Raw genomic sequence first — 25,940 nt, 5'->3', positions numbered from 1 at the left:
AGTAAGGAAGAGAGGGTTTTCTGCAGAGAAAACAGACACAATCTGCTATCTGGCATACGTGCCAACAGCATAGCAACAGTTTTTTAAACATCTTTTCTTTGTCACATTTGAATTTCACCAATTTTAAACACTAAGTGTAACAGCAACAAGGATTGGGAACCCAACCTCGAAACAAGAAAACTAGTAGAAAATAAAAATGTAAAATGTCAAGACAATTTTGGCAAAATCCTGGGAAAAGAGAAGAGAGAGTAATTAAAAATCTAACACATCATTTGCTTTTCAAATTTTTAATCAGATATAATGAATGTACACAAAAGGAAGCATTGGCGTTTTTGTTCATTTTAAGTGTATGAAATGGTAGGGAAAATAGACACATGGCATGAGTGAGGTCAGAAGTATCAAGACTGGTTTGAAATATTTCAAAATGTCATGGTAAGAGGATATTAAGAGAAGCTTTTAAAGCCATCATGAACAAGGCTTGTTTAACATCAGAGCTAGAACCCACATCGCACACAAGTTTGATATAGACTGAGAAATCCAATTTTCCTCATGTCTCATATATCCAGGAATTTCAGCTGTGAAGCCCACATTAGGGTTAGTCATTTGCTCTCATTTTGAATTAGTTCGTTGACTAAATAAATTTTTAGAAAGTAAGTGCAAACTGCTGCACTACTTTGTCATGCTAAATCTATTACTAGAAAGAGTTTTAATAAGGCTGAAGAAGAGGCAGCAGCATTTGAGATATTATAAACCAGTCTAGCACCAAGCAACTCCAAAGTCTAGTTCCCTATCTGCCCTTTGGTGGATGCCCTTTGGGGAGTGAAAAAATGAAAGAAATAAAACTGCAAAGGCATAAATGTCTGACTCCTTGGATGAAGAACAAACTTACTTCATTTCCTGAAACTACACATGGTTGACATGTGAGTTAATGTCAAAACCAAGAACAACACTCTACCAGTTACAGTGTTTATGGGAAGACGACCCTACAACACACTGGGACTGTGTATTTTGTAAGCAGTCACTGTAAACAGTACAGTGACTTAATGTCTTAAATTGTCTTAATGATCCTGCCAACAGTGTAGTAACGTACATGTTCAGGTCAGCTCTGCACTTCTGGATTATTTTTAAGTGCACTCAAAACAAAAGCTGCTTCTACAGCTCTCGTTAGCTATGCTAATGAATTCTCCTCATCGCCCTCAAAACACTCACGTGGTGAACAGTTACTTCATTTACATACCTCACCCAAAGGCATCCAGGAATTACTTTTTCCAGTGCTTCAAATGCATAGCAAACTGAAGTTGGAAGTTTTCCCAGACTGAAATGTGCATCTTATCTATCTTTCTGCACCACTTGCAGATGTTAGCTGACCTAATTTTGTTTTTTTCTAAAATCAGTAAAAACTACTTACTGGGGATTACCAAAGCCAACATTAGAAGTCTTGACAAAGCACTAGGTGTACAACCACCTAAACTTCACTCTCACCCAGATTCAGTTACTAGCCCCTGTAAGCATAGGACAGACTTTGTAAAAAAAGTAAATTCCCTGTGTGTCTTCAATCTTGCATCCTTTCCTTCAGGAAGCAATGAATATTTTTTAAATTCATTGCATATTCTGATTCTTGGATACTTGCATCTTCAAAAAAATTAAAAGTATATCAAACTGAAATGACAATGAAGAAAAAATATTATCCTATTTGTATGACTGCTTAATTACTGTTTTAGAATTCTGGAAAGTCTTACATACAGAATTAGAAAGAATTAAATTTTTAAACCAAATTTCTTGGCCTACCAAAGTGAAAGCTGATGTTTGTGACTCCTAGGCAGGTACTTCTACGACTTCAAAATAGTCATTAGGCAGAATCACATAGCCTTTTCCTGCCAATATGTCTTTTTCTTTCTGAAACTGAACAATTTCTCTTAGTTTCTCAATCTGTCTTTCCTGACGCCGGCACCGCTGTTGTGCTGTCTTGAGCTTCTTCCGCAGTTTTTCAACCTGCTCCTCCAGCTGTTGAATTCTTTTTCGCTGATGGACTGTATCCTCTACGGTGTAGTTATGATCGCAAAAAACAGCAAGATTGCTGGGGGTCTGGAGAGGGGGCATTAATAATCCAATACTGGGATCTACAAATCTGGCATCTATTTGAGGCAAATGAAAAGAAGGAGTTGATGGAGACTGTGGTAGCACTGGAGCTGCTGCTGGTGGTGGTGGCGGTGGAGGTGGAGGCGGTGGCGGCGGTGGAGGAGGTGGCAGTGGATCTTCTGGCTGCTCTGCAAATTCTTCAGACTAGAAAGAACAAGGAAAAAAAAAGTACATTTTCATGCTTAACATTGTTTACAACACAACTCCCCTTATTACAGCGCCAGAATAATTCGAACCACCAGGATTTAAACTAATAAAATAAATTTCAAAGACACAATTTTCAAAACTGGCAAACGTTTCTTGGCCTGCTTTGTCCAACTTCCCGACTGGACATATTTTTAACCAGCTTCATTTTAAGGGCTCTTTGAAACTCAAGCACTTATGTCTAAATAGGTTTTTTGAATTACCTAAGAAGCAAGAATACAGACTGCAGTTGCATAAAATGGAGTTCAAAGGACCTAGCAACTCATTGCTGACATCCCATTCCCCTTTGTCCCTCCTCCTTTCTGCTGCATCATACCACTACGTAACTGAACCTACCAGCTAACTTAATCAAAAACACAACAGAAGCAGACAATCTTCTGCTGAGGTAGAATGAGGGTTAACTACTGAGCGGGCAGATAGGCTGGCAGAGCAGAGAGACAGACACAGTCTTCTCAACAACTGGGAGGGACTCTGTCACTGGCTTTGGGCTGCAGCATAAGGGTTTGGTTAAAAGAGACATCATGAATCAAAATAAACAGTTCTTCAACAGCAAAGCAGCCTTCTCATCTTTGGTATTTACTCTTTGCTCAAACATAATTGCTAAAATGACAGAAAGCTATTTGATCTCCCACTATCACTGCATAAATGTTCTGCCCATTATTATATGTCAAAGCAATGCAACAAAAGGTATGACACACACCTGCCCTGATAATTGGAAAAAGTGAGAATCATACATTTATAGAATGGTTTAAGTTGAAAGGGACCCTAAAGATCATCCAATGTTAACACCCCTCTGCCATGGGCAGGGATACCTTTCACTAGACCACACTGCTCAGAGTCCCATCCAACCCTTGAACGCTTCTGGGGATGGAGCATTCACAGCTTCTCTGGGCAGCCTGTTCCAGTGCCTCACCATGGAGAATTTTTACCTAGTATCTAAGCTAAACCTGCCCTCCTGCAGCTTAAGGCCATACCCTCTTGTCCTGTCACTACCTGCCCTCATCTCAAATAGTCCCTTTCAGCCTTCTTGTAGGCCACCTTTAAATGCTGGAAAGTTGCTATGAGGTCTCCACACCACTTTCTCTTCTCCAGGCTGAACATTCCCAACTTTATCAGCCTGTGTCTCAGACGGGAGCTCCATCCCACTGGTCATTTTCCTGGCCTCCTCTGGATTCACTTCAGCAGTTCCATGACCTCCCTGTGCTGGGAGCCCACAGCTGGATGCAGGGTTCCAGGTGGGCTCTCACCAGAGCAGAGCAGAGGCGCAGAATCCCCTCCCTTTATCACATTGTTTTATCACATTGCTCTCGACAGGTCCACTTGTACAGGTCAGGACAATGCAGATTCCAAGCTATTTGAGTACAGACCAGAGCAGAGAATCAGATTCTTTCTTCCCCAAAGGAATCCAGTAGAATTCAGAAATGCTTCTGTGCACATGCTGATTGAAAAAGCACTGCTGAAACCAAAGAACTTGCATATTGCCTATTGAAAAGAAAGCTTAAAGCAGTCTCAGTAAAAGAGGCACTGAAAAAAATTTCTACCTACCCACCTGTTGCCAATACTATTAGTACAAAGAAAAACATAAGGACAGGGAAAACACTGATCTTAAAAACAGCCCAGAGTCCTCACCTCAAAATATCAAGCTCATCAGACCTGAAGGTTGTATCACTGACTTCCTTGATTTAACATACAAGCAAAGATAGATGTGTGGGTGTCTACCTGTCCACCATACAAACTACAACACTTGGCAGACAGTAACTGAAAATGCAATTTGGTGACTGGTATTGAAGGAAAGTGGTGATTGGCATTAAAGGTAAGTTTAATATGCACTCGAATATAACTGATCCCATGAAAGTACAAAATCAGCCAACTACCAGTCCTATTTCTCAGTTATAAAGAACTGCTGCTGTTAGCCTACCTAATTCACATATCAATATTTTTAAAGAGCTTGACCCTATCAGCAGTCACTATCAAATTTTTCTACTAAAAAAACCCTGCAAGGCAAAGGTAGAGCTAGCAAAAATAAATTCATTCTTGCTAGAAACAAAAGCAAAAATCAGATCACTGCCGGACTGCTGAATTCACAGAGACTTCTATTTGAAGCTATAGAGTATATGCTACCTCTATATACAAATTATTATTGTCACATCGTATCACAGAGAACAGAGATCTTTGGTAACTCTGTGACATCAGCAGTGACTTCTAATTATTTCTTCTCCTAAGGCATAAGTAAAGAAAAACAAAGTATACCAAATTACATTGAGTGACTGTATTTCAAAATCCATGTAACTCCAAAACAACCACAATTAATCTTTGCTATTACAATGTTACTTGAAGATATGTGGCAGTTTGTTCAAAAGTGCCATGAGACAAATAAAAATAGAAATAAATCCTTCAGAATTAAAAGGCACTCATCCTTCTGTGTTTTTGTAGATCCAGGTACGACAGCAAAATTGGAAATGTGGCTCACTACTAATCCTGCTGCACCAACAGTGCTTTTGCAGACTGCCCTATACACCCATTCAGCTTTCAGACTGTAAAAAAAATTGCAAGTATTTTACACACAACAAAGAAAATGTGTATTTCACAGATAAGCAAGGAAGTGCAATCAAACAAAAAACACAACTGTATTTTCCTGTAAGTTGTCTGTCTCCTTGTTTACATTCTGCTTATATTCTCTTATCTATTATTAGCCACTTTTCATTTTTCAAATGTGTAGCCTTTTTATTTCTGCAGCACTCCAATATTGTATATAAGGAGAAAAATTGAACAAGAAAAATCTGAGTTTTCTTCTGTGCACTTCATCCCATTTAAGTCTTTTGCTCCCCAAACCTACTCTATCTATCACTGTCTCCTTTGCCACTTTCTCTACAGCAGAGCAGAAAGATGTCAAATGTTTTATATCCTTTCAAGGAGTTAAAAATCAGTCTTTTCCATTCTTGTCTTGAAGTTATTACATCAAGAAGAACTCATAAGTGATCAGCCAGGGAAAGAGAGTAAGTGCCATTTGCAAGCATTAATGATGGCTCTCACACCCTGAATATGCAGGAATTTCTGTGGCATAGTTTAACTACAGGGCAACACCTTCTTACTTTGCTGCCATTCCATTTAATTCAGCACATGGATGCTGAATAAATGGACACACGAGCAGGTCAGAGCCAGTGTCTGCCTGTACAACACTTTGTGACCCAAAGCCTCAGAGAGTCTCAGAGAAAACAAGCACGCTACTGGAGGTGTTTCCAGTCACCACAGCCCTCCTGGTGACCCCAGGCCCAGCATCTTGCCAGCTTCCATCCTTCCCAGCCTGCATCCTCTCCCTGCTCTGCCACACTGGAGCCAGTGACACACAAAACATGTCCTGCCACCTGCAGCCATGGGTCCTTTGGGTTTACCTTTTTGTGGGATTCTTTAAAGTCAGAGGGTTTTAGGCACGTTGTAAAAGGTAGATAAAAAGAGACAGCAGGATAGTGATTTAGAGTTAAGCAGCAGCTATAAGATTTGTCAGCAGAAAAATTATACAAGAAGTAGAAAGAAAGGACAAATAGAACTATGGTCTGTGTATTAACACTTGGGTAGAATAACTCCTTACGTTGTAGAAAAGTATATCCGGTGAGATATTAGGAAGTTGTAAGCTTAATAATGGAGCTCTGTGTGTTGTATCCCATTGTCAAAAACATGTAATGAGACTGATATGAAAAAATAAACAGCTCGAGACACGTTCCTCAGCGGTCCCATCCCGTCCGTGATTTGTACATAGCCCCCCAGCCAGCGATACCTTTTCACCGGGTTCAGTGTAACAGAATATTGTGGGCACTGCATTCTCTTTTAGGAGCTTGTTATTGCATTCCCTCTTAAAGCAATCGGGGGTAAAGTGTTCTGAGCAAATGCTGCTGTACTTGGTCGGCTTGAAGTTTTTCCTCTTAACAGCAGCTTCCCACTTCTTGCAAAGATCGGGTCTCGTAAGAGGAAACCTGCAAGCAAGAGGCACTTTCAGCTTTTCTGGAAAGCTTTACAAACGGAGCCAAAAATCTTCCTGCCCCTCATCGGGGTGAGGAGGGAACGAGGTTTCATTGCCCGCACGCTCTGCAACAGGCGGCTCCGAGGGTCCCGTCCCTCCGTCTTTCCCCAGGGGAGATTCCGGGGCGGGGGGAACGGGGAAGGCACCCCGGCCTCAGGGGCAGCGAAGGACACGTCCCGCTGTCTGTCTGTCCCTCGGTCTGTCCCTCGGTCCGTCCCTCAGTGTGACCGTGGATTCCCTCCCGCCCGCCCGCCCGCGCGCGCTCCCTCGCGCTCCCTCACGGCTCCCGCCGCCCTCGCGCGCGCGGTCCCGCGCTGGCCCCGCCCCCCCCCCCCCCCGCGCGACCCCGCCCCGGCGCCGCGCGCGCTCACTTGTGGAAGGAGATGGGCTTCTCTTTGTCGTATCGGTTCCGGCAGCGGTAGGCGGAACAGGACTGCACCATCCCGCCCAACCCCGCGCCCTCCGCGGCGCGGCCCCTCCGCGGGGATGGGCGAGCCGGCGGGGCGCTGCGAACTCACCGCAGGGCGCCCATGCTCCCCCCGCCTCCCGCGGGCCCCCCCCCCCCCCACGTCCGTGGCCCTCCGGAGAGGGACGGGAACGGGACGCGCGGCCTCTCCCAACTCCAAGATGGCGGCGCCAGCTTCAACGGAACCTCTCGCGGTAGCCGCGCGCGCCGCGCTCCGCCCATTGGACGCGGGGTGGGGCTGGGGCCTCGCTCGGCGGGCTCGCCAATCCGGCCGCCTCCTCAGCTCCGCTCCGCCCCCTTCTCCGGCCGCGCTCCGCCCACGCCCCGCACCCGCAGCTGGGCAGCAGCCTCCGCTCCACACCCACAGCAAAGCACCGCCGCTCCGCTCCACACCCGCAGCTGGGCAGGGCCCGCCGCTCTACACACACCCACAGCTGGGCAGGGCCCTCCGCTCCACACACACCCACAGCAGAGCACCGCCGCTCCGCTCCACACCCGCAGCTGGGCAGGGCCCTCCGCTCCACACACACCCACAGCTGGGCAGGGCCCTCCGCTCCACACACACCCACAGCAGAGCACCGCCGCTCCACACACACCCACAGCTGGGCAGGGCCCTCCGCTCCACACACACCCACAGCTGGGCAGGGCCCGCCGCTCCACACACACAGCTGGGCAGGGCCCTCCGCTCCACACACACCCACAGCAGAGCAGGACCCTCCGCTCCACACACACACACAGCAGAGCACGGCCCTCCGCTCCACACACTCCCACAGCTGGGCAGCGTCGCTCCGCTCCACACACTCCCACAGCTGGGCAGCGTCGCTCCGCTCCACACACAGAGCGAAGCACCGCCGCTCCGCTCCACACCCGCCCTCCGCTCCACACCCACAGCTCAGCAGTGCCCTCCGCTCCACACACACCCACAGCAGAGCAGGGCCCTCCGCTCCACACCCACAGCAAAGCACAGCCGCTCCGCTCCACAAGCTGGGCAGCGCTCTCCGCTCCACACCCGCAGCTGGGCACGGCCCTCCGCTCCACACCCACAGCTGAGCAGGACCCTCTGCTCCACACCCACAGCTGAGCAGTGCCCTCCGCTCCACACCCGCAGCTGGGCACGGCCCTCCGCTCCACAGGCGGAGCAGCGCCCTCCGCTCCACACCCACAGCTGGGCAGTGCCACCCACACCCCGCACCCACAGCTGGGCAGCGCCGTCCGCCCCATCCGGCACAATCTGGGCCGTTCCTTCCCCGAGGGGAGCCCTCAGGGCCGCTCCGGCCGTTCCTTCCCCGAGGGGAGCCCTCAGGGCCGCGCCGGGCCCGCAGCCGGGCCGGGGACGGCTGCCCCAGCGGCAGGCAGGGCTGCGGGCGGGTGTGCACAAGGCGCTGCCGCACGGACTGTGAGCCCCGCGGGAGTTTCTGGCTTCCTTGGGGGAGAAGAATAAAAAATTTTAAAAAAGGAGGGGCGGGGGAAAGGCAAAAGAAAACAACGGGAAGACCACGTTGCCATAACACACAGTTGCATTAAGGTCGTGTAAAACAACTCGGTATCACTCACCTAAACGTAGTGTGCAGGTGCATCAGCAGACAGTAGATAGATCTCTCAACAAATCTATTTGTTGTTACAAATAGGTTTCTTTTGAACAGTTTCGACATGTTCCCATTCTGTGGGCTCACTTTTGAACTCTGCATTCGATCAACAACTAAAACTGTCCTACATAAGTGACAGTTTTTGTATAGGAATGACAAAGGAACCCACCTTTAGGATCACCCCAGTCAAGTGTAACGGTATATCTAGAAATTCACTGACAATGACCCCAGACCCAAATGGACCTCCATGGCTTTTTCTCTGACCACACTCAGATAACTATTTTCTCCTCAGCCTACTTTCCCCATCTACACTTGCTTTGTAAGGGAAAGAAAAGAAGGTTTATTTGCCTTGGCTTGGAGGCTGTGGCTTCTCTGCCTAGACAATTCTCTTTGCCCAGCTGATGGAAGGTACCAGTCACTGCCATTTGCTTGCCCAGGAATATGACAGAAAAGCCTGTACAGCAGCTTAATCTATACTTCCACAAAGCCACTCACATGAGATGTTTTCAGTATTCAGTGTTGGCTGAGCACTGTTAGCTCTGCTGCCTCTCTTGCTAGGTCAGCCAAGAGACAAGGAAACCAAAACAAGCTCTTTCTAGCACTACCTTCCTCACCAAGAAAAACATGCTTACTCCTCCCCTATCCATGTGAATGCCTCTGTCCCTGGCCTTTGCCTGATGGCTTTCTTCTCCCTCCTGCTGCCAGTTTTCTGGGCAGCAATTCTGCCACAGCCTCAAGAACTAGAAGAGCTGGGCTGTCCGACGGCAAAATGAGCTAGGGGTGACCAGAGCCAGGCTCACCAGCCTGGGCAGAGTCCTGCAGCACAAGAGCAGAGCAGGCACGAATGGACACACCCACACACAGTGAGGTGATGAACCAGGTCCACCCAGGTAATTCAGGTAGGAGCAGCAGGAGATGGTACCAGGAACAGAACTGGAAACACAGGTCCAAGGTTCACCCAGGAGATGGAGCAGAAGAGGGTGACACCTGTGACACAGCCAGGCAGGGACTGAAGGTGCTGGACTGTGTTGAAAAGGAGCTCTTGCACCCATACGTAAGAACTGGCAGCCCCAAAGTACTTGAGTCAAGGTCATCAAGGCCTCAGTGCATCCTAGACTCCAGTTCTCTGGACTTGAAGAGGGATTATGAGTCAAAGTCCTGGACTTGATACCACTGTCCATGTCCTCCTCCACTGCTGGTTTTGGAATGAACCTAGGAACATACAGCATGGCCATACAGATTGTGCTAAGAGCAGAACTCAGCAACTTCCCTAGACACTGTGAGAAGAGGCACATGGTCTTGATACGCAGGAAGGAAATGCCTGGGGAGAAAGCATGAAAGCGTGAGTAGGTTGCAGAAGGTGACACCTAACTGAGGGGGTCCATCACAGATGAGAAGATCTGGTGAATGTGTAGATAAGCCACTGAGACCATCAGTCACCAAGCTGATTTTAAAGACTTAAAGCAGAGCTTTCAGCAGCTCTGTCAGGATCACACTGGTGTCCTGAAGCAAAAGGGATTTAGGAAAGACTGGGTAGAAAGAAATTTCCTTATCCCATAAGAATTTGAAAAACTTGGGGAAAGGCAGAGGCAGTTGTCTTGACTAAAGATAACAAATAAATACAACCCCCAAACTGAAAAATGCTATTCACATTTCAGTAATTTTGAAAATGTTGGAAATATGTCTAGGATGTTTCAAATTCTTTTTCTTAGCTTTTTTTTTTTTTTTCCAGGAAAAAAAGGCCACGTCAAATTCATGGTTATCTTCTGAGTGACTTTTAGTTTGACTAGTTGGAGTGTTTCATGATGGCCAAGCACTTCCCGTCAGACTTCCCAGCACTGTGTTGTTGAGAATCATTAGTCCTAGACACCTGCACTATCCTGTGCCCATCCATCACAGACGGAACGCACCGGCACCTGCCCCAGCAGCCGCCACGCGATGCCCTTGCTCGCTTTCCTCCTGAGAATTCCCTGTCCTCGGGCCGGACTGATGGCCCCGAGAAAACTCCCCCGTTCCCGGAGGAAGGCCCCAGCACTGCCTCCTTTCCCGCACCGCAGTCGCGGGGCGAGTTTCCGAGGGGGAGGAGCAGCGCGGCTCCCCACGGACACCCACCGGGAAGCCGTTCCGCGCAAGCCCGGCGGGCGGGGGAAGGAGCGGGCGGGGGGGACCGGCGGCAGCAGCAGCAGGGAGGCGGCTCCGGCGGGGCGGGCAGCGGGCCCGGGGCGTGGCGCGGTCCGGCGGCGCCGGGAGGCGGCTCAGTCCCCGCTGCCAGCCGAGGGCGGCCGGCCCCGCGGAGCAGCCGCCCAGCCCGGCCCGCCCCGCGCCGGAGCCGCCGCCGGCCGGCGAGGGCGGCAGCATGAGCGGCGGGCGTAGCGGGCGATCCGCCGTGAAGATGGAGGCGCCGTTTTACCCCGAGGAAGGACTGGAGCTGCTGCCCGACTTCGTGCCGCTGCCGGGTTTCGGTACCGCCGGCGGACCCGGAGCCGATGCGGCGGCGGGGCAGAAGCTGCTGCTGGGCGCCGGCAAGAAGCGGGACCTGCCGGCTGCCGCCCCCGCGCCGCTGCCGGGGCCCTTCGCCCTTCGCCCGCCTGCCGGCGCCCGCGGCAGCGCGGCGGCCCTGCGCTTGCTGCCGCCGCCGCCCGCCGCCGCCGCCGCCCCGCCGCCGACCGCGGGCTCCGCGGAGACCGGCAGCGGCGGCGGCGCGGCGGCGGCCCGGGGCGGCCCGGAGGCCGCGCTGGGGTCGGCTGCGGAGCTGCCGCTGCTGAAGCTGCCGCCGGCCGCCGACCTGGAGCAGCTGCTGATCCAGGGGGGTGCGGGGCTGGGCGCGGGCAGCCCAGGGCCGACGGCACCCGGGGCGGGGAGCGGCGGGGCGGCGGCGCCGGGGCCGTTCCTCTACCGGCAGCCGGTGACGCAGGAACAGGAGGGTTTCGCCGACGGCTTCGTCAAGGCCCTGGCCGACCTGCACAAGCAGAACCAGCTCCTGGCGGCGCCACCGCCGCTCTCCGCGCCGGGACCCTGCTGCACCGCCCGCCCGGGGCCACCGGGAGCCCCCGCCGCTGCCGCCGCCGACCCTCCGGCCGTCTACACCAACCTGAGCGGCTTCAACCCCGCGGGGCCGCTGAGCCCCTCGGGCAGCGCCTACCCCTCCGCCTCCGCCCCGCCGCCGCCGCCGGGCCTGGCCTTCGGGGCGGCGGGTCTGGGGAGCGCCCGGCTGCCGCCGGCGCGGTCCCTGGAGGAGCCGCAGACGGTGCCCGAGGTGCCGCCGTCGGCGGGCGGGGAGGGCGGCAGCACCGCGCCGACGCCGCCGTCGCTGTCGCCGCTGGACGCGGAGAGCCAGGAGCGGCTGAAAGCCGAGCGCAAGCGGCTGCGAAACCGCATCGCCGCCTCCAAGTGCCGCCGGCGGAAGCTGGAGCGCATCGCCCGGCTGGAGGAGAAGGTGAAGGCGCTCAAGGGGCAGAACGCCGAGCTGGCCGCCACCGCCAACCTCCTCCGCGCCCAGGTCACTCAGCTGCAGGGTCGCGTCCGCAGCCACCTCTCCTCCGGCTGCCACATCAACGCCGCCGGGCATCCTCCTCCTCCTCACGCCGCCGCCCAGCCGCGGGAGACTCCCCCCGAGGCGGCCGCCGCGCCGGAGACCAGCGCCTGCTGAGGAGGGACACCCCGCCGGCCCCGGCCCACCCACCCGGGGGCACCGCGGGTCAAGGTGCGCGCCTGTGCCGCCCTTCTGCTATTATTATTATTTTTATTATTAATAATTATTATTATTATTTATTTGCGCCCGGAGAAGGCGTGTTTTTTTGGTTGTTTTTTTTTTTTTTTTTTTGCGGGAGCCAGGTGTTGCTAAGTGTTTCCCGAGTTCTGTCGATGTCGCATTCAGCAGCGAGGGTCTCCGTGGGTGGTTCTGGGGCAGGTGGTTGTTAATTTTTCAGTGAAGTACTTAAGGTCTGTAGAGATTTCTGAAAATAAGAAAATTACTGTTTACAGAAAGATTCAACTTTATTTTCATGGGGGATATAAAACGTGTGTTTCCTAATACACCTTACTGAACTGTATAGCAATGGATAAGCTTTTCAAACTTAAAAAAAAAATAGCCAGAATCATACCTTTTGAAAATATGTGCGTGTATATATATATTTAAAACATAATATGACTATGTATATTTTCTTGGTATTGATAAAGAACCTTTTCTAAAATACTGTCTTTCTCTAGAGCTTTAATTTGCCATTGAGAGTTAAGACAGCTGTGTGGGTGCTCTTGCACTTACATGGCTTTGATTTTCAAATCAAATCCTGGAGGGAAATGATTTTTGTTGTAAATCTTAAAGCAGATTGAAATGAATTGCTGACTCAGTCATAGGAAAATAGTTTTCTAAACCTGTATGCTCCATATTTCTTGTGCCAGTGCAAACTTGGGGCATTGATAGTTATTTATTGAAACTTGAACACTTTTTGGACGTTGCCTAGACCTTATTTTTCTAGATAACACGTTAGTAGAGAAAATGGTTACTTTGGCAAAAAGAGCTTTACTTTTTTTTCCTTCACTGTGTACATTCCAGTAGTGCGTGCTCTTTCCATAGTATAGTAACAATTCAGTGCTATACAGAAAAGGGCTCAGATTTGGGGTGGGTTAGCTGTAAAGGTGATAATTCCATTGTATTCTGTTTGAATAAATCACAGAAATATTATGGAGAACTAGATTTATTTTTCAGTAGAAATCTGTGTATCTTGCTTCTTGGTCTACTTTGTTCTAAAGAAACTTTCTGCAATACTCTAGAGACAGTCAATGCTAGAATGTGAAGTGTTTTTCTGGTTGGGAAGATTCGGTGTGATTTATTTCTTTGTCGAGAATTTACTAGTAGAAGAGTATAGCAAAGGAACTATTTCTTCTGATTAGACATAATCCTCAATAAGTTTTTGAAAGCTTTAGGTCCCTTGCTCGGTGCCACTGCCTTCCATGCTTCTGCTGCAGCTGTGTTTTTTGGGCACAACCGCGAGCCCTGTGGCGGTGGTGCGGTGGGAAGGGTCTGTCGGAGTGTGGTGGTCACCTCACCAGAACCCCTCCGTGCGCTGGGGGAAGGCAGGGCTTCTCCTGAGCAGATCCAGCTCCAGTGTGGGCCCCTCTTCCCTCGCTGAAACTGTGCTAAAATTTCTCTGCTTGAACTCAGAGGCAAATCTTTCATGGGGATACGTGTCTGTGCCAGCTGGTGAAAAGGGGTAATCTGAGGAGCCAAGAGGGCATAGACATCTCTGTGTATACAGCAATTGTTAAAGCCACTCAGGAGCTGGTAAACATCCCTTACCTCTTCTGAAGGCTACAGCTGATGATTTGAAATCCAGTAAGAATGGGATAGACTCACAGTTTTTCATGCTTTTATTGGGGATATGTGAGTGCTATCTGTTCAGAAAGTTGAGCTGCAGCAATCAAGTGTAGGAGCTTTTCCTTTTAGTGCAGTCGTTCCTGGCACATGTATGAAGTTATATGAGAATGGGTAGTTACTGTTACTGTAGCTGAGATGGCTCTGAGGATATTTCTTTTCTTAATGCATATGCAAATTAGGTAGAAGCCATATTAATCATTGTATAACTGTTTGATCATGTCACCAGAGCCTTTTTTGGTGGTTGAAATGATTGCCTGTAACAGTACATTCTGCTACTAGAATTACAAATGAGCAGATTAAAAAAATATTTTGATCTTAACACAGGTTTAAAGACTTCTTAGGGGCATTCTGAACCCTACTACATACAATCTGTAGCACTGCCTGTTATATAATAACTGGGTGAAAGATACGGTGTTTTTCTTTGGTAGTCATCATCCATGTGCAAAAATGCTGCAAGTCTGGAGAAACTGATAAAAAACTGCTTTCCCCCACACTTAACACTTTTCCCTAGTGAAAGAGGTAAAGCTGTCTGGTAGATGTGAGATACTTTACTGCATATGTAATGAGGTGGGGTTTTTTTAAGGAATCCTGGAAAAAAATCTTAAGAAATTGCATGGGTGAGCACCTCTGCTTTGGTCCTTGTCTTTGTAAATGAGGGTAAAAATCTGGTGGTAGAACATAGGACAATGGTAAATGCATCTGTGCAATACTTCTTTACTTACTTCATAATTTTTGCTCATAAAAAGTTAGCAATATCCAAGCAACATGGGGGATCCATGAGGCACAGGAAATCGCTGCAGTTCCCCTTCCCAGACACGGCCAAGGCTCTAGTGGGCTATAGTCTAGCAGGGTTGTAATGACCTCCCCCTTTCCAGTATGGTGATATTAAAGCTGAAAACCACCCCACATTACCTCACTTGAGTTTAAACTTTCTGCAAGAGCAGTCTCACACCCAGCACCTCAAAGACCTCATGTGGTAACTTCTTTGACAGCCTGCTTTCTGTTCTAGCTGACATCTGTTCAGTGGTAGAAGTGGTGACAGGCCAGCTCTCTTACCCTGATGACTGATGAGAGATTACTAGTGAGGCTGGCAGCTCCAGCTCCCTGCCAGAGGCTACTGTTCTGGTAGTGGAGTCGTCCAAAAGAGATGAGTTTTCTGTAGAGTGATTGGTTACCTTCATAAATGCTTTTTCATCTGGCATTTAGGCTGAGAAACAGGATCTAACAGTGACATGACCAAAATTTGAGAATAGTGTTGGGGTGGTTGGATTTTTTTTTCCTGTTTGGACTGGTTCTGCTAGAGGTTGCTGCATTTTTTTTTTTTTCCAGATATTTGAGTGCAAAGGCCAAGCACCTAACACTTTAAACCAATATAAGATGACTCAGGAGTACTTACCTGCTGCAGCTGTCAGACTTGATTGTTCCTGTCTTCTAAAACGTATCAATACTCTGACTTTTAGCCCTGCAGTGTTCCTAAACCTTTAAATATGGCTTCTCTATTTTGTCTGCCTTTTTTCTTCAGTTTATTGTTAAACATATGTGTCTTTTAGGCTTTTTGGTTTTCTGCCAAAAACTTTGGTCACTGTGAGATATTAAAGGATAGATACTGGGTAAAAACATTTCAGACTGTTTGTATGATTTGCATCCATGTAGCTCCTTTTCAGTAATTCAAAGCAAGTTGGCTGTGTGTTACTGTAAGGGAAAAAAATCCTACCAAAACCCCTCAAAAACAAAACCCAAAAAAAGCAAACAAAAAAATTAAAATCCCAAAATAAAATAGTTATGTTCACTGTTAGCTCAGTGCTTTTTATCATCTTTCTTAATTCTTCAAAGCTACCATGCTTTGTTATACTTGTGCACACTATTTTCTATTGCAAAGACTCAACGCTGTGTGACTTGATTTGCTGGCTACCCTCATGTCCTTCCAATCTGGTTTTCAGTCTAGATGTGAACCCATGACAAACATCCCTCTTTGTTTCTTTGCCCCAGGTGTAATCTGCTCTGGAGACTAAATAGTCTCCTCCTTTGTCTGTTTTGGTTGCTGGATGCTTGCTTCTGTACATATCGTTTTTTGCCCAGCAATTTCTGAATGTGCTTGAACCAATATCTTGGTTTTAGATGTGAAGTGCCTTCTTATTTAGGTGCTACAGCAAAAGAGTTTGATTCATATATGACTTTGATTTATTTGACTTGTTATCAGATCTTTTCTGTCTTGGGAAGTAGGAGGGGGAATGTTTCCAGTAAGGGAAGACTTGTTCACTCCTTCCTTAGGCAGAGGGTGGAGCCCCCATCAGATCTGGCCCTGCTTGATGTGAGTGCAAGGAAGCCACTCTGATAACGCTGACTCAAATGATGCCATTGCCAAGAAAGTTCATTGGTTTGGTCTCCAGTGTAGTAAAGTCTGTTGGAATCACAAGGTCTCCAGACAGGTCCAAGTAGCTGGTGAGTTGTTCTTAAATTTTTTAATATGATTCCAGGTTGAGCCCACTTTGTATGCTTAGAGAGCCTTTCCAAAAGCAAATACTTTGCATACTTTGAGAATCATAGGTGTTTGGACATGCTAAGTCCTGATCAGGGTGAGGAGTGATTCTGGTGCTGATGGTCATGTTTTCTGTTATAAGACTCTGATGGTTTCCCAAAAGGTAAATATCTCAACACATCTGGACTCTTCACTGTGTGTCAGTAGTCACTACTGACTATCATCCTCTGTTTGAGATCAAGGGTGGCTCTATGACAGTTCTATGTTATCTTGGTTTGTATTTGTATCTGTACAGAAGAAAGAGTCAGGAGGCATCCTTCATTCCTTTAAATATCTGATTGACTCTCTCTCACCTTTGACAAAGGAGTGACCTCCACACGTTAAGCCCTGAGGCATTCTGCAGTTTGCAGCTGTTAAAGTGGAAATTGATTTGGCAACTTAATTTTTAATCAGTTGTATAAGTAATTGATGCTTCCCAAAATACTGAATAGTATTGTTTGATAGTGTCTGTAGCACAGGTGCATCCCAGGTCTGAATTACTAGTTGTGCTGAAAATAACATCTTGGCTGCCATAACTGGAGTCTTAACTATTTGAATCCAGCAGCTTCTTACAGAAAAGTTTTCTATATCTGAGATTAATATGCAAGAGGAAAAGATGTTACATTTGCTTGTAACATAGGTCATTCTTTGATGCATTTTATGTGTCCTGCTTCTGGAGCACAAGTTAAAAAAGGAAAAGCAATTAGTAACATTTGAGTTTATTCATATGTGCAGCTGTAACTGCTGCTGGATAATTTTGCTCTTTCCTTACTTGATTCTCCAAGTTTCTATGTTTAGCAAGTAGACAAATTGGAGTATGACATATCTGTGTACATATTTGATTTGTACAAAATCACTTCCATTTTTCCAGTATTTTGTTCGAAGTTTTACTGTAAGAATGAGTGTTGAAGAGTTCTTATCCTATTTTGATGCTTGTTGGTCACTTCTTTTTATCAGTAGTGACTGCTGTAGTGACTCTGTAGTCATTGCTCATCTTCCAGCAGAGGTGGACAGTAAAGTCTGTCAGGGATTCATCTCTTTCAGTATTTGGCAAGACCTGTATCAGCAGAAAAAATCTTGGACAGAAACCTTTCACAGCACATAATAATCCTGCAAATGTTAACTCGTTCTTCTCATACCACAGTCACTTGTTGTGGAATTGCATCAGGGTTTAGTGTATCTGATGAAGAATAATAAATGTTCCTGTGACAAAGTGCAGAATCTGAAGTTTGTAAGAACCTTGTTAATCTTGCCACACATGGTGCAACTTCACTATGAAGATGTTGAATTAAATCTGAATATATGGAGACTCAGGCCTTTATGGTAACTTACGGGGGCCAAGAGGTTTTAGTAATTCATGATTACTCCTCTTCCGTGTTTCAGAGATCTGTCTCTTTTTATCCTTTTTCAGAGATCTGTCTCTTTTTATCCTATGAAGTGTCTTGCAGCTGTTTGTGCTGTGAAACTTCTCTCTTCATAATGACACAGTAGCTTGGAGGCGGGACAGAAGCAACTTCTCCATGAACTGGTCATGTGTGACAAGCTAAATGTAGGTTTCTGAGAAACACTGCAACAGTGAGCGCACAGCGGAGAACCTGCTGTTGTTTGTGTGTCCAGAAATGTATTCACATAAATCATAACGAGAGTAGCTTTCCGAGGCACCATCCTGTTGCCTTGCCACGAGCATTGATCCTTGCTGTTTGCCTTAGTCTGGGGGCACTTTTTCCTAAGCTGTTTCATACCTTACTTTCTCCATCAGTGTCACAAACCATATCTCTGCTTGGATGTTGCAACAGTTGGCTTCAAAGGGGTCAGTCAGAATGCCTCGCTCTAGTTGTCTTTGAAGGGTCCCACTGGGGAAGCAGTGGTGAGGAGGAAGGAAACCGATCTAGGATCTGTATCTTCACACCAGTGCTGTGCATTGAAATGCAACTTTCAGTTGAGTAGTCTTGACAAAAGTGTGTTGCTGATGTAAAAACTCTGAATCTTGATCTTGTGTCTGCAGGGGACATGAGTTCTTGCGCTGGAGTCCTGCTTGGGCGTTACCCTCTCAAGTCAGTGAAGAAACAGCAAATCCAGCCTGCTGGATTCCAACTAATTCTTCTGAAGCACAGATACCTCAAAACACATGTCGAGGTGTTGTGTGTAGACACCAGCGTGCATAGAGAAGGGGATGGCCAAAGGAAGGAACTGGGATTTTCTTAGCTGCAACAGTACACAATGGGGTTTTTCATATGCTTTTGTTGTGGTCAAATTCTTCCAGAAGAAGATTAAACTGCATTTCTGTGTGTGATCACAAGCTGATTGTTTAGATTTCCAGTCAAATTGAAGGACTGTCAAGCCTTGCATTGCTAAATTTACACAAAAGGAGAACTTACTTTGAAGTCACATTTAGCCTTAATGTTATCTGAAATGCTGCAGTCGATGTGTAGTAGTTTACTACAAGGTGAAATTATGATTATCATAAATAATGTTTTAAAGTAGGCACCCTAAATGATTACCTATGTGGTGTTTGCTTTATTGTCTGCTGTCAAAAAATCTCTATCCATAACATAACTAGCTGTAAATTGAGCTTTGCTCTCAATTTCCAGTACTAGTAACAAAGAGGGTCTCGATAGTTTCAGGAGTAAATGTTCTAGCTAAAGAATGACCATTTCTGTAGGAATGCTTTGAAGTGATGGTTGGGTTTGAAGCCTTGCTGACATGGAGGTAATAGATATGACCAGTTCACTGTGCACTAATACACTGCTAGATTCTGATATTTAGCACACTGCTGATGAGATTTACTACTACTGTTACTTACTGGTTAAGAACCAAGTATAGGTGGAATTGTAAGTCACCTAAATAGGGTCCATCAAGCCTTGGAGAGCTGTCTTGCTGGAGATCAGACTCCCATCCCATACAAAGGGGAGGAGGAAAATCACTGGTTACAGTCTCTGTTTTGGTTTTGCAGTTCAATTACTTTTTTAGGTCGAGTCCTGTTTTATTCTTATTTCAATTTTTTTTTTAAATAAATTTGAAAACCTTTCTAATAAGTACCTTGAAGCATGTCTTGCAGCTGTTCAGTTTCAGTCAGTGGTTGTCCAATTGTGGTATTACTTCTGTCATAGATGAAGAAAGCTGAAGCTGTTAAGAGTCAGGCTTCTCACTGTATCCCCATTCTTAAACAATGCTCTGAACAGGTGAAAAATCATGACCAATAGCTTGAACTCTGAGGAGTTGTTTGTCAGAGAGCTTCCTAAGGGATGTCTCCATCCTGCCTCATACAGAAAATTGACCTTTAAGAACTAACTGTTTTAAACTAACTAACTAACTAACTAACTGACTAACTAACTAACTAACTAACTAACTAACTAACTAATTAACTAACTAAAGATAGCCTTCTGCTACATGCTGAATAATATGAAGGTTAACATACTGAACTTGACCATCTTTCCCACACCTCTGTTTCATAAATCTTCAGATTTTCTTGTAAAGCAGGATACAAGCAATGGAGTAGTGTCAAATAAAGTGTCCTGTTCCAGAGAATGTATTTTGGATAGTCTCCTTCTTTTTCCCTAGTAACAGCTATGGAGAGAGAGCAGTAGAAGATACTGATACATAACTTGCTGTTCTTCACAAGTAGAGATAGAGTTTGAATTCTCGGATTTTTCCAACTTTTACCATTCTGTCTTTTAACATTCTTCATGAGAAGGTGACAAAATAGTGAGGAAATATTATTAGGGAGTTAAATGTTCTTGTTATATCTAATATGACATAAGTTATGGCCGTAAGTAGCTAGGACAACTGTTTATGGTCTGCAAGATGACACCTTCAGAATAGGGATTCCTAAAATGCTGCCAAAATGTTTTTATCAATCCAAAACATTTTGTGCCCATTACTAAAATGATATTGTAAATCCTTGTGATTTTTGACAGTCTTTGTGGATGCCCTATAAGTGAAATTGCCACACAAGCTGATATGTTCACATGGTATGACACCAGTTTCCCAACAGGCCAGAAGTGTCTAATAAAGTTTTCTTCTTTATTCCTTTCCCCACTGGTAGTAGTTAGAGATGATGGTCAAAGTTATCAGCACCAGGAAGGAGAAAAAACAAATTGAATCCAAGGAAAAAATAGTACTTATCTCTGAAATAGTATTTAATGGTAGTATTTGTTGTATGTTTAAGTAGCAGATAATTAGGACTGCTCTTCAGAATGCTTTTTAACTTACTTTGTTTTCTCATTACTGCATAAGTGTCTTCTAAATGTTTCTTCTATAGAAACTGTGCCCCTGCCTGTTTGGCCTGAGGACTAGTGATTTCACACTAACCCTTATTTATTTGAAGCCATGGCCACCCTACTGAATGTCATCAAGTAAAGCTCAGGTCTGCATGCTGACTGGTGATGCAAAGGTCTACTCTCTAATAAAATGCAGCCCATGAAGGACGAGCTCCAAAAGGCAGCTACGCCCTGTCTTCAAGCATTTGCTCTAATTTCAAGGCTTTGCCATGTGGTGTTGCTCAATGTGCAGTAAAACAAGTTCTTGCGAGCCCCTTGAGCATTCCTCCACGTGTAGCAGATTAAATATTCAGGCTTTGTTAACTCTCCCACTATCCCCCAAGAAAAAAAAGAAAAAAAGAAAAAAGAAAAATAAAATACCAAGCCAAGACAATCAAACCCAAACCCGAAACAAAATGCCCGACATAAGTATATATTGGAGAATTGTTTTGCTTCGTTGCAAGGTGCTGTTAATTACAGAGACACTTAGTGCAGTTCTGGCATGTGAGCCGTCAATCTAAACACTCCCAGCAGTGATTTTGCTTTGGTTGTGCTTTACTGCTTTGTACAGGACAAAGGGAAGGGAGTAAGTGTTGCAATATAGTATTGTGCAATTCCTGACTTTTAAATAGAAAATGATAGGCAAGTCTGCATAGTCTTGCACACCAAAATATAGCCACTGATTTTTGCCACTCCCACTCTTCCTTACCAGGAAGGGGTATACTGGCTTCTGAAGGTCAAAAAGAGTGAAGGGGGAGAAGGGTAGAGAGATTAAGAGGTGTCAGTACCAGGGATATTCTGCTGTGAAGGGCCTTGGGCCGCCTTGGCCTTAAAAGTCAGTCTGTGAGGTTGCCTCTAGTTTATAATGTCTAAAGGTAGTTCTTATACTCCCAGTGCAGCATCTTACCAGGAAAGGCAGCTGGGTCTGTGTTGCTGAATAAGTCTTTTGGTGAAGTAGCTCTTCAGCTCTCTGTGCTTTTCCATTTGTGAACTTGTAGCACATTCTTCCAGGGCAGTTTCTCTTTCTTGTAGTGTCTCATCTAAAGTTGGCTTTTTGTTCCTGCAGTTTCTGCATGCACTAAAAAATCTTTCTGAGGTTTGGGGGACCACAAATGCACCCTCACTGTGTGATGTTTGTGATGGCTAATCTTGTGTGACTCAAAAGAGATCCCCTTAGAAAGGAGTAGCTCCAGTTTGGTGCAGACCGGGAAAGATTAAATTTATCATTCTTTGTGCAGTATGTCTTTTAGTCAGTTCAACAGAGGAACTAACTCTTATCAGATAAAGGAGAGCTCTTGGGCAATAGGACCCAGCTTTGAAAACCCCTGGTGGTTTCTGGTTCTTGCTGAGCTGCTGTGATGCAGAAAACACTTAATGATCTGCATTACTATAATTACAATACCTTGCAATGTCATGGGCTGGGCTGCTGGTAGTATCACAAAAATTCTGTGGTCCTTCCTGGGATTCATGCCACATGCAGATTACAGAATCTGGGATTTCGTGTAAAGGGCAAGAATCCCCCCTGTGCTGTGTCACCACCAGCGTTTCCAAGCTCTCTTTTTGTCCAAAAGAGGTGTGAGCAAACTGCTGCTTCCTACAGTTCTTCAGTCCAAGCTGATTCTTCACAGGCCTTCAGGCATGGCACTGAAACTTTCTGCATCAGGGTAGCTCTTCACAAGGAAAGGTGGAAGCAGAGCAGTTCAAACTGGGCTTTGCTCTCCCAGCAGCTGACATGCAACTAGTTGGTGGGTGGGTGTCTGTCTACATCCTTTCTTGGGTTTTTTTAAAGTTGGGTTTATCTGTACCTTCTTACTCTGCCTTACTAAATTAGCTGGCATAGAGGAAGCCTCTGAGAAATAGATTAAAAAACCCCAATGAAACAAAATAGATTAAAAAACCCCAATGAAACAAAAAACCCAATGAAATAAAAAAAAAAAAAAAAAAAAAAGAAACACAAGAGCAACCCAAAACAGACACTAAAACAAGTAACTCTATATGGATATCATGGACCTTTTTAAACCTGATTGATTTTTTTTTTTAAGTTTTCAAACAGGTATGCTGGCAAGGGTGTTGCACACAGATGGAGATAATAGTGAAATGAAATTGAGTAGCTACTCATTTGCTGGATTTGGTCAGGAGAGATTTTAAAGGACACTTCTGAGACCTTTTTTCTGATGTGGTGATTTTTTAAAATGTAAACAAGCTGCAGGGCTTAACAACTGAGGATTATGTCCGTTGTAATTTTTTTACATTACTTTTACTAACTGTATTATATTCAAAATACTTATTTCTGAGACAAAGTGGACAATACTAGTGGGCATCTTGCACTTGATTAAATGTAAAACATTTTCTTAATTTAGTGATGTGTTTAGGAGAATACTGTAACTTACTGAATATACAACAGTGATAACTGTGTTTACAATAATTTAAAAATTCCTACTGTTCAGTGGTAGCCAACTTGTTTGAGGATTGAAAGTAAGGCATACTGCAATTTGCAATCTTGGAAAAATTAACTTAATGCTGCTACCACTAAATACTGTGGGATGGATACCGTGGGTTTAAATGGCAGCAGGATTGTATTCCAAGCCTCTGTCTTAAGTACTTATGACTAAAAGGCGACTTGCCTTGTGCTCATTTATGTATCCCTGTGTGTAGTACATCAGTTAGAAATCTGTTAATGATTGATTTGTAACATTAGGACCTTTATGGAGATCACAGTGGGGTTTTTGTTTGTTTTTGTTTGTGAGCAGACACTTAGACATTTTGGAATGTATTACATTGATCCTTGTGCTGGAATTGTTTACATGCAAAAATGTATTTATGATTTTTTGCAAACTGCAATGTGCAATTTTGTACATGTGTTTTAAACTACAGAGTTTATAAGAAAGATATTGTATGTACAATACTTGGACATGAGTATTATTTCTTTGATATAAATATCTAGAGGAAAATTAAAATTGCTTTATATTCATATTTTTGGCTGTGTTTTTTATTATTTCAGAAAGAAATTTTAAAGTCGACTTTGGGCATGGTGATTTGGGCTTTTAAAAAAGTACTTTTAAAGCGTGCTTGATACATTGTGCCAACATACTGAAGTGCAAGGAGAGATTAATTTCTTCTTGTAAAAATGTTGCTATATAACTTCAGTATATATTCCATATATGTATGAGTGTAGCTGCAACTCAGAAATTAAACTTTTATAAAGAGCAAAAGAGGAGAAGAGATAGCCCAGCTCTGATGATATCAGATTTCATGCCCTTGCTAAGAAAAGCTGCCTGGAGTCATCAGCGCTGTGGGATGGGTCTCCAGTTACCCATGTCTTGACTTCTGTGCTTCTACAGAACGGGTGGCACTAAAAAGATTTTGCAGATGTCACCGTTCTGAACCACATCTGGAGTAAATCTATTGAAACGAGGCGTTTTTTCCTTCCTATGATCGGTGCTCTTATTATTTTCCTTCCTATGATCGGTGCCCGCAGGTGCTGGGAGCGCTTCAGAATTCCCAGCCCAAAGCTCTGGGAAGGCAGAGCTCTCCCTGCCTCCCGGGTACATCCTTTCGAGCCGGTGATGCTCGCAGGGTGATGCCAAGCCCCACCAAGGATGCTCCGAGGGTGCCAAATTGAGGTGGGAGCTGAGGAGCTTCGCCAGCTCGCACAGCTGGACCCTGTCTTTTCTCTGGAGTGCGTGGGTTCCAGGTCTGGCACTGAAGGAACAGCAGAGGGAACGGGTTTTTTTCTGTTTTAAGATAAATGCTAGGATTTCAGAGGCACAACAAAGCTGGGGGAGGGGAGGGGAAGGAAGCTGTGAGCACACTGTCTTTGGTGCTGTTGTATGTTGGCACTTAGGTTTATGACCACATAATCAGTTTGGTGTAGGATTACTGTGACTTCTAGATGTGAACCGTGCCTCCTTCATGCTCTGGGAGTTGTTTAATGCTTTTTAATCTCCGTGTTGTGCATGGCTTCAGGCTGTGTTTCACACATGCTAATCAGACCATTCCTTGAAGATTTCCACTAAAGACAGATTTCTTCGGGGGGAAAAAAGCACTGTAGCACTGTTGCAATAATCTTCATACTTTCCAAATTAATTGTGATGGGGAAGTAGAACAACAAAATGGTGTGTGCATTAGCGACTTGATAGATGTTTGAGGGTATTGTTAATTTTCGATGTCAATTTGAACTTTAAGAGCATAAGAAAAGTGTTTTGAATATGTAGTATACAAGTCTACTTGTTCTCGTTAAGCTTCGGGTTCCTCTAGCTCTGAGTGCCTCAGAATGATGCCTTCAGAAGTGCTCAGGAAGGAGATAGTTGAGACTGATTGTACTTTATTAACCAGAGGGTGTGGAATAAAAATGGGTGCTTTGCACTGGTTGAATAACCTGCAGGATTGTGTTCAGGTTTTCTTTTTCTTCTGAGAATGTCCCTTTCTTCTCCCTCTTTGTCTTGGGGTTCCTTGCAAGAGTGAAACCGATATGGCTCTTGCACAAAACCACAGTTCTAACATAGAACCGGAACTCAAAATTCATTCCTGGGCCCTGCACATTTTCCAGACTAAGGGAGGCAAAGGCCCATGGGCTCTTGCAGCCTATTGTTTCTTTTCCTTCGGGCTGGGTGACTGAGGTTCTGGCACAGGCCATTCAGGAAGATCTGATAGCTTCATCGGTTGCCTGAAGTCAAATAGTAGGTGACACAAAAAAGCTGCGAACTTCCCTCACTTGTCCTGATGTGAGCTGGTTACTTTCTGTTTCGTCTGTAGCTGACTGCATTAAAGTAATTTCTGTTTTCCCTTTCTCTGGTGTGACATAGTAAAGTGGAAGATATGACATGCAAGTTGCACTGGGTTTCCCCCCACCAACTGTAAATTAGGTCATGAAGTGTAAATTACAAGATTTGGGCAGATGTTTCTGAGCCATTCTGCCAAATCTGAAATTCATGCTGTCATCATTCTTGCTACAACCCTCAAATGTCAGCCCCAGAAAAACCCAGCTGCAGGGCAGGCAGGGAGTTAGTGACTGTAACTGGTGGATTCATCAGTTCGAGGAGGAGGTTGGATGGATGTCAGCCTGTGGCCAGCAGGTTGGGCAGGGCTGGAGGCCCGATTCCTGAGACTCCAGCTTGCAAAGGGCAGTCACAAGATTCTTGGATACATGTAATGCCCCATGATATGACTGCTATGTGTAATGCACTGTAATGGTTGGATTCTGGAGGCTGTCTCAAAGCTCATTCTTCAGGTATCCAGTTACCCAGACCAGGAGATGCAGGAGAAGACAAATAGGACAGCCAGAGCATATAATTTCTGACCATCACCTTGTAGCTTTTATGAGGGCACCTGGAGTCAGCCATTCCCTGAGCCATACTTCTGAGTTAAAAGGGC

The 25,940-nt window shown here is 45.7% G+C and overlaps 2 protein-coding genes across 2 annotated transcripts; one reads left to right on the top strand and one right to left on the bottom strand.

The window, feature by feature from the left end:
* Positions 1–271: 271 nt before the first annotated feature.
* Positions 272–7,378, bottom strand: THAP1 (THAP domain containing 1). The gene is made up of 3 exons (XM_030258061.4): positions 6,733–7,378; positions 6,119–6,314; positions 272–2,283 (listed from the first exon to the last, which is right to left on the bottom strand). Exons 1-3 carry the CDS (start codon positions 6,801–6,803, stop codon positions 1,816–1,818), a joined length of 735 nt encoding a protein of 244 aa, XP_030113921.4. The 5' UTR covers positions 6,804–7,378; the 3' UTR covers positions 272–1,815.
* Positions 7,379–10,605: 3,227 nt separating this feature from the next.
* On the top strand, positions 10,606–18,452 carry LOC100225683 (transcription factor Jun-like). Its single transcript, XM_030258197.4, has 2 exons — positions 10,606–12,116; positions 18,314–18,452. Exon 1 carries the CDS (start codon positions 10,770–10,772, stop codon positions 12,060–12,062), a length of 1,293 nt encoding a protein of 430 aa, XP_030114057.3. The 5' UTR covers positions 10,606–10,769; the 3' UTR covers positions 12,063–12,116; positions 18,314–18,452.
* The last annotated feature ends 7,488 nt before the right edge of the window (positions 18,453–25,940 follow it).

The sequence above is a fragment of the Taeniopygia guttata genome, chromosome Z (assembly GCF_048771995.1).
Source record: "Taeniopygia guttata chromosome Z, bTaeGut7.mat, whole genome shotgun sequence".
NCBI lineage: Eukaryota > Metazoa > Chordata > Aves > Passeriformes > Estrildidae > Taeniopygia > Taeniopygia guttata.
The sequence above is the reverse complement of the archived record's forward strand: the minus strand, read 5'-3'. Positions and strand labels throughout refer to the sequence as shown.

Bases quoted from the DNA above. Each gene is read 5' to 3' on its own strand.
- THAP1 (XM_030258061.4), bottom strand. From the start codon at position 6,803: ATGGTGCAGTCCTGTTCCGCCTACCGCTGCCGGAACCGATACGACAAA. The intron at 6,315-6,732 runs GTGAGCGCGCGC...TCTTGCTTGCAG, and splicing joins AAGCCCATCTCCTTCCACAA to GTTTCCTCTTACGAGACCCG. The intron at 2,284-6,118 runs GTATCGCTGGCT...TGTTCTTTCTAG, and splicing joins ACACTGAACCCGGTGAAAAG to TCTGAAGAATTTGCAGAGCA.
- LOC100225683 (XM_030258197.4), top strand. From the start codon at position 10,770: ATGAGCGGCGGGCGTAGCGGGCGATCCGCCGTGAAGATGGAGGCGCCG.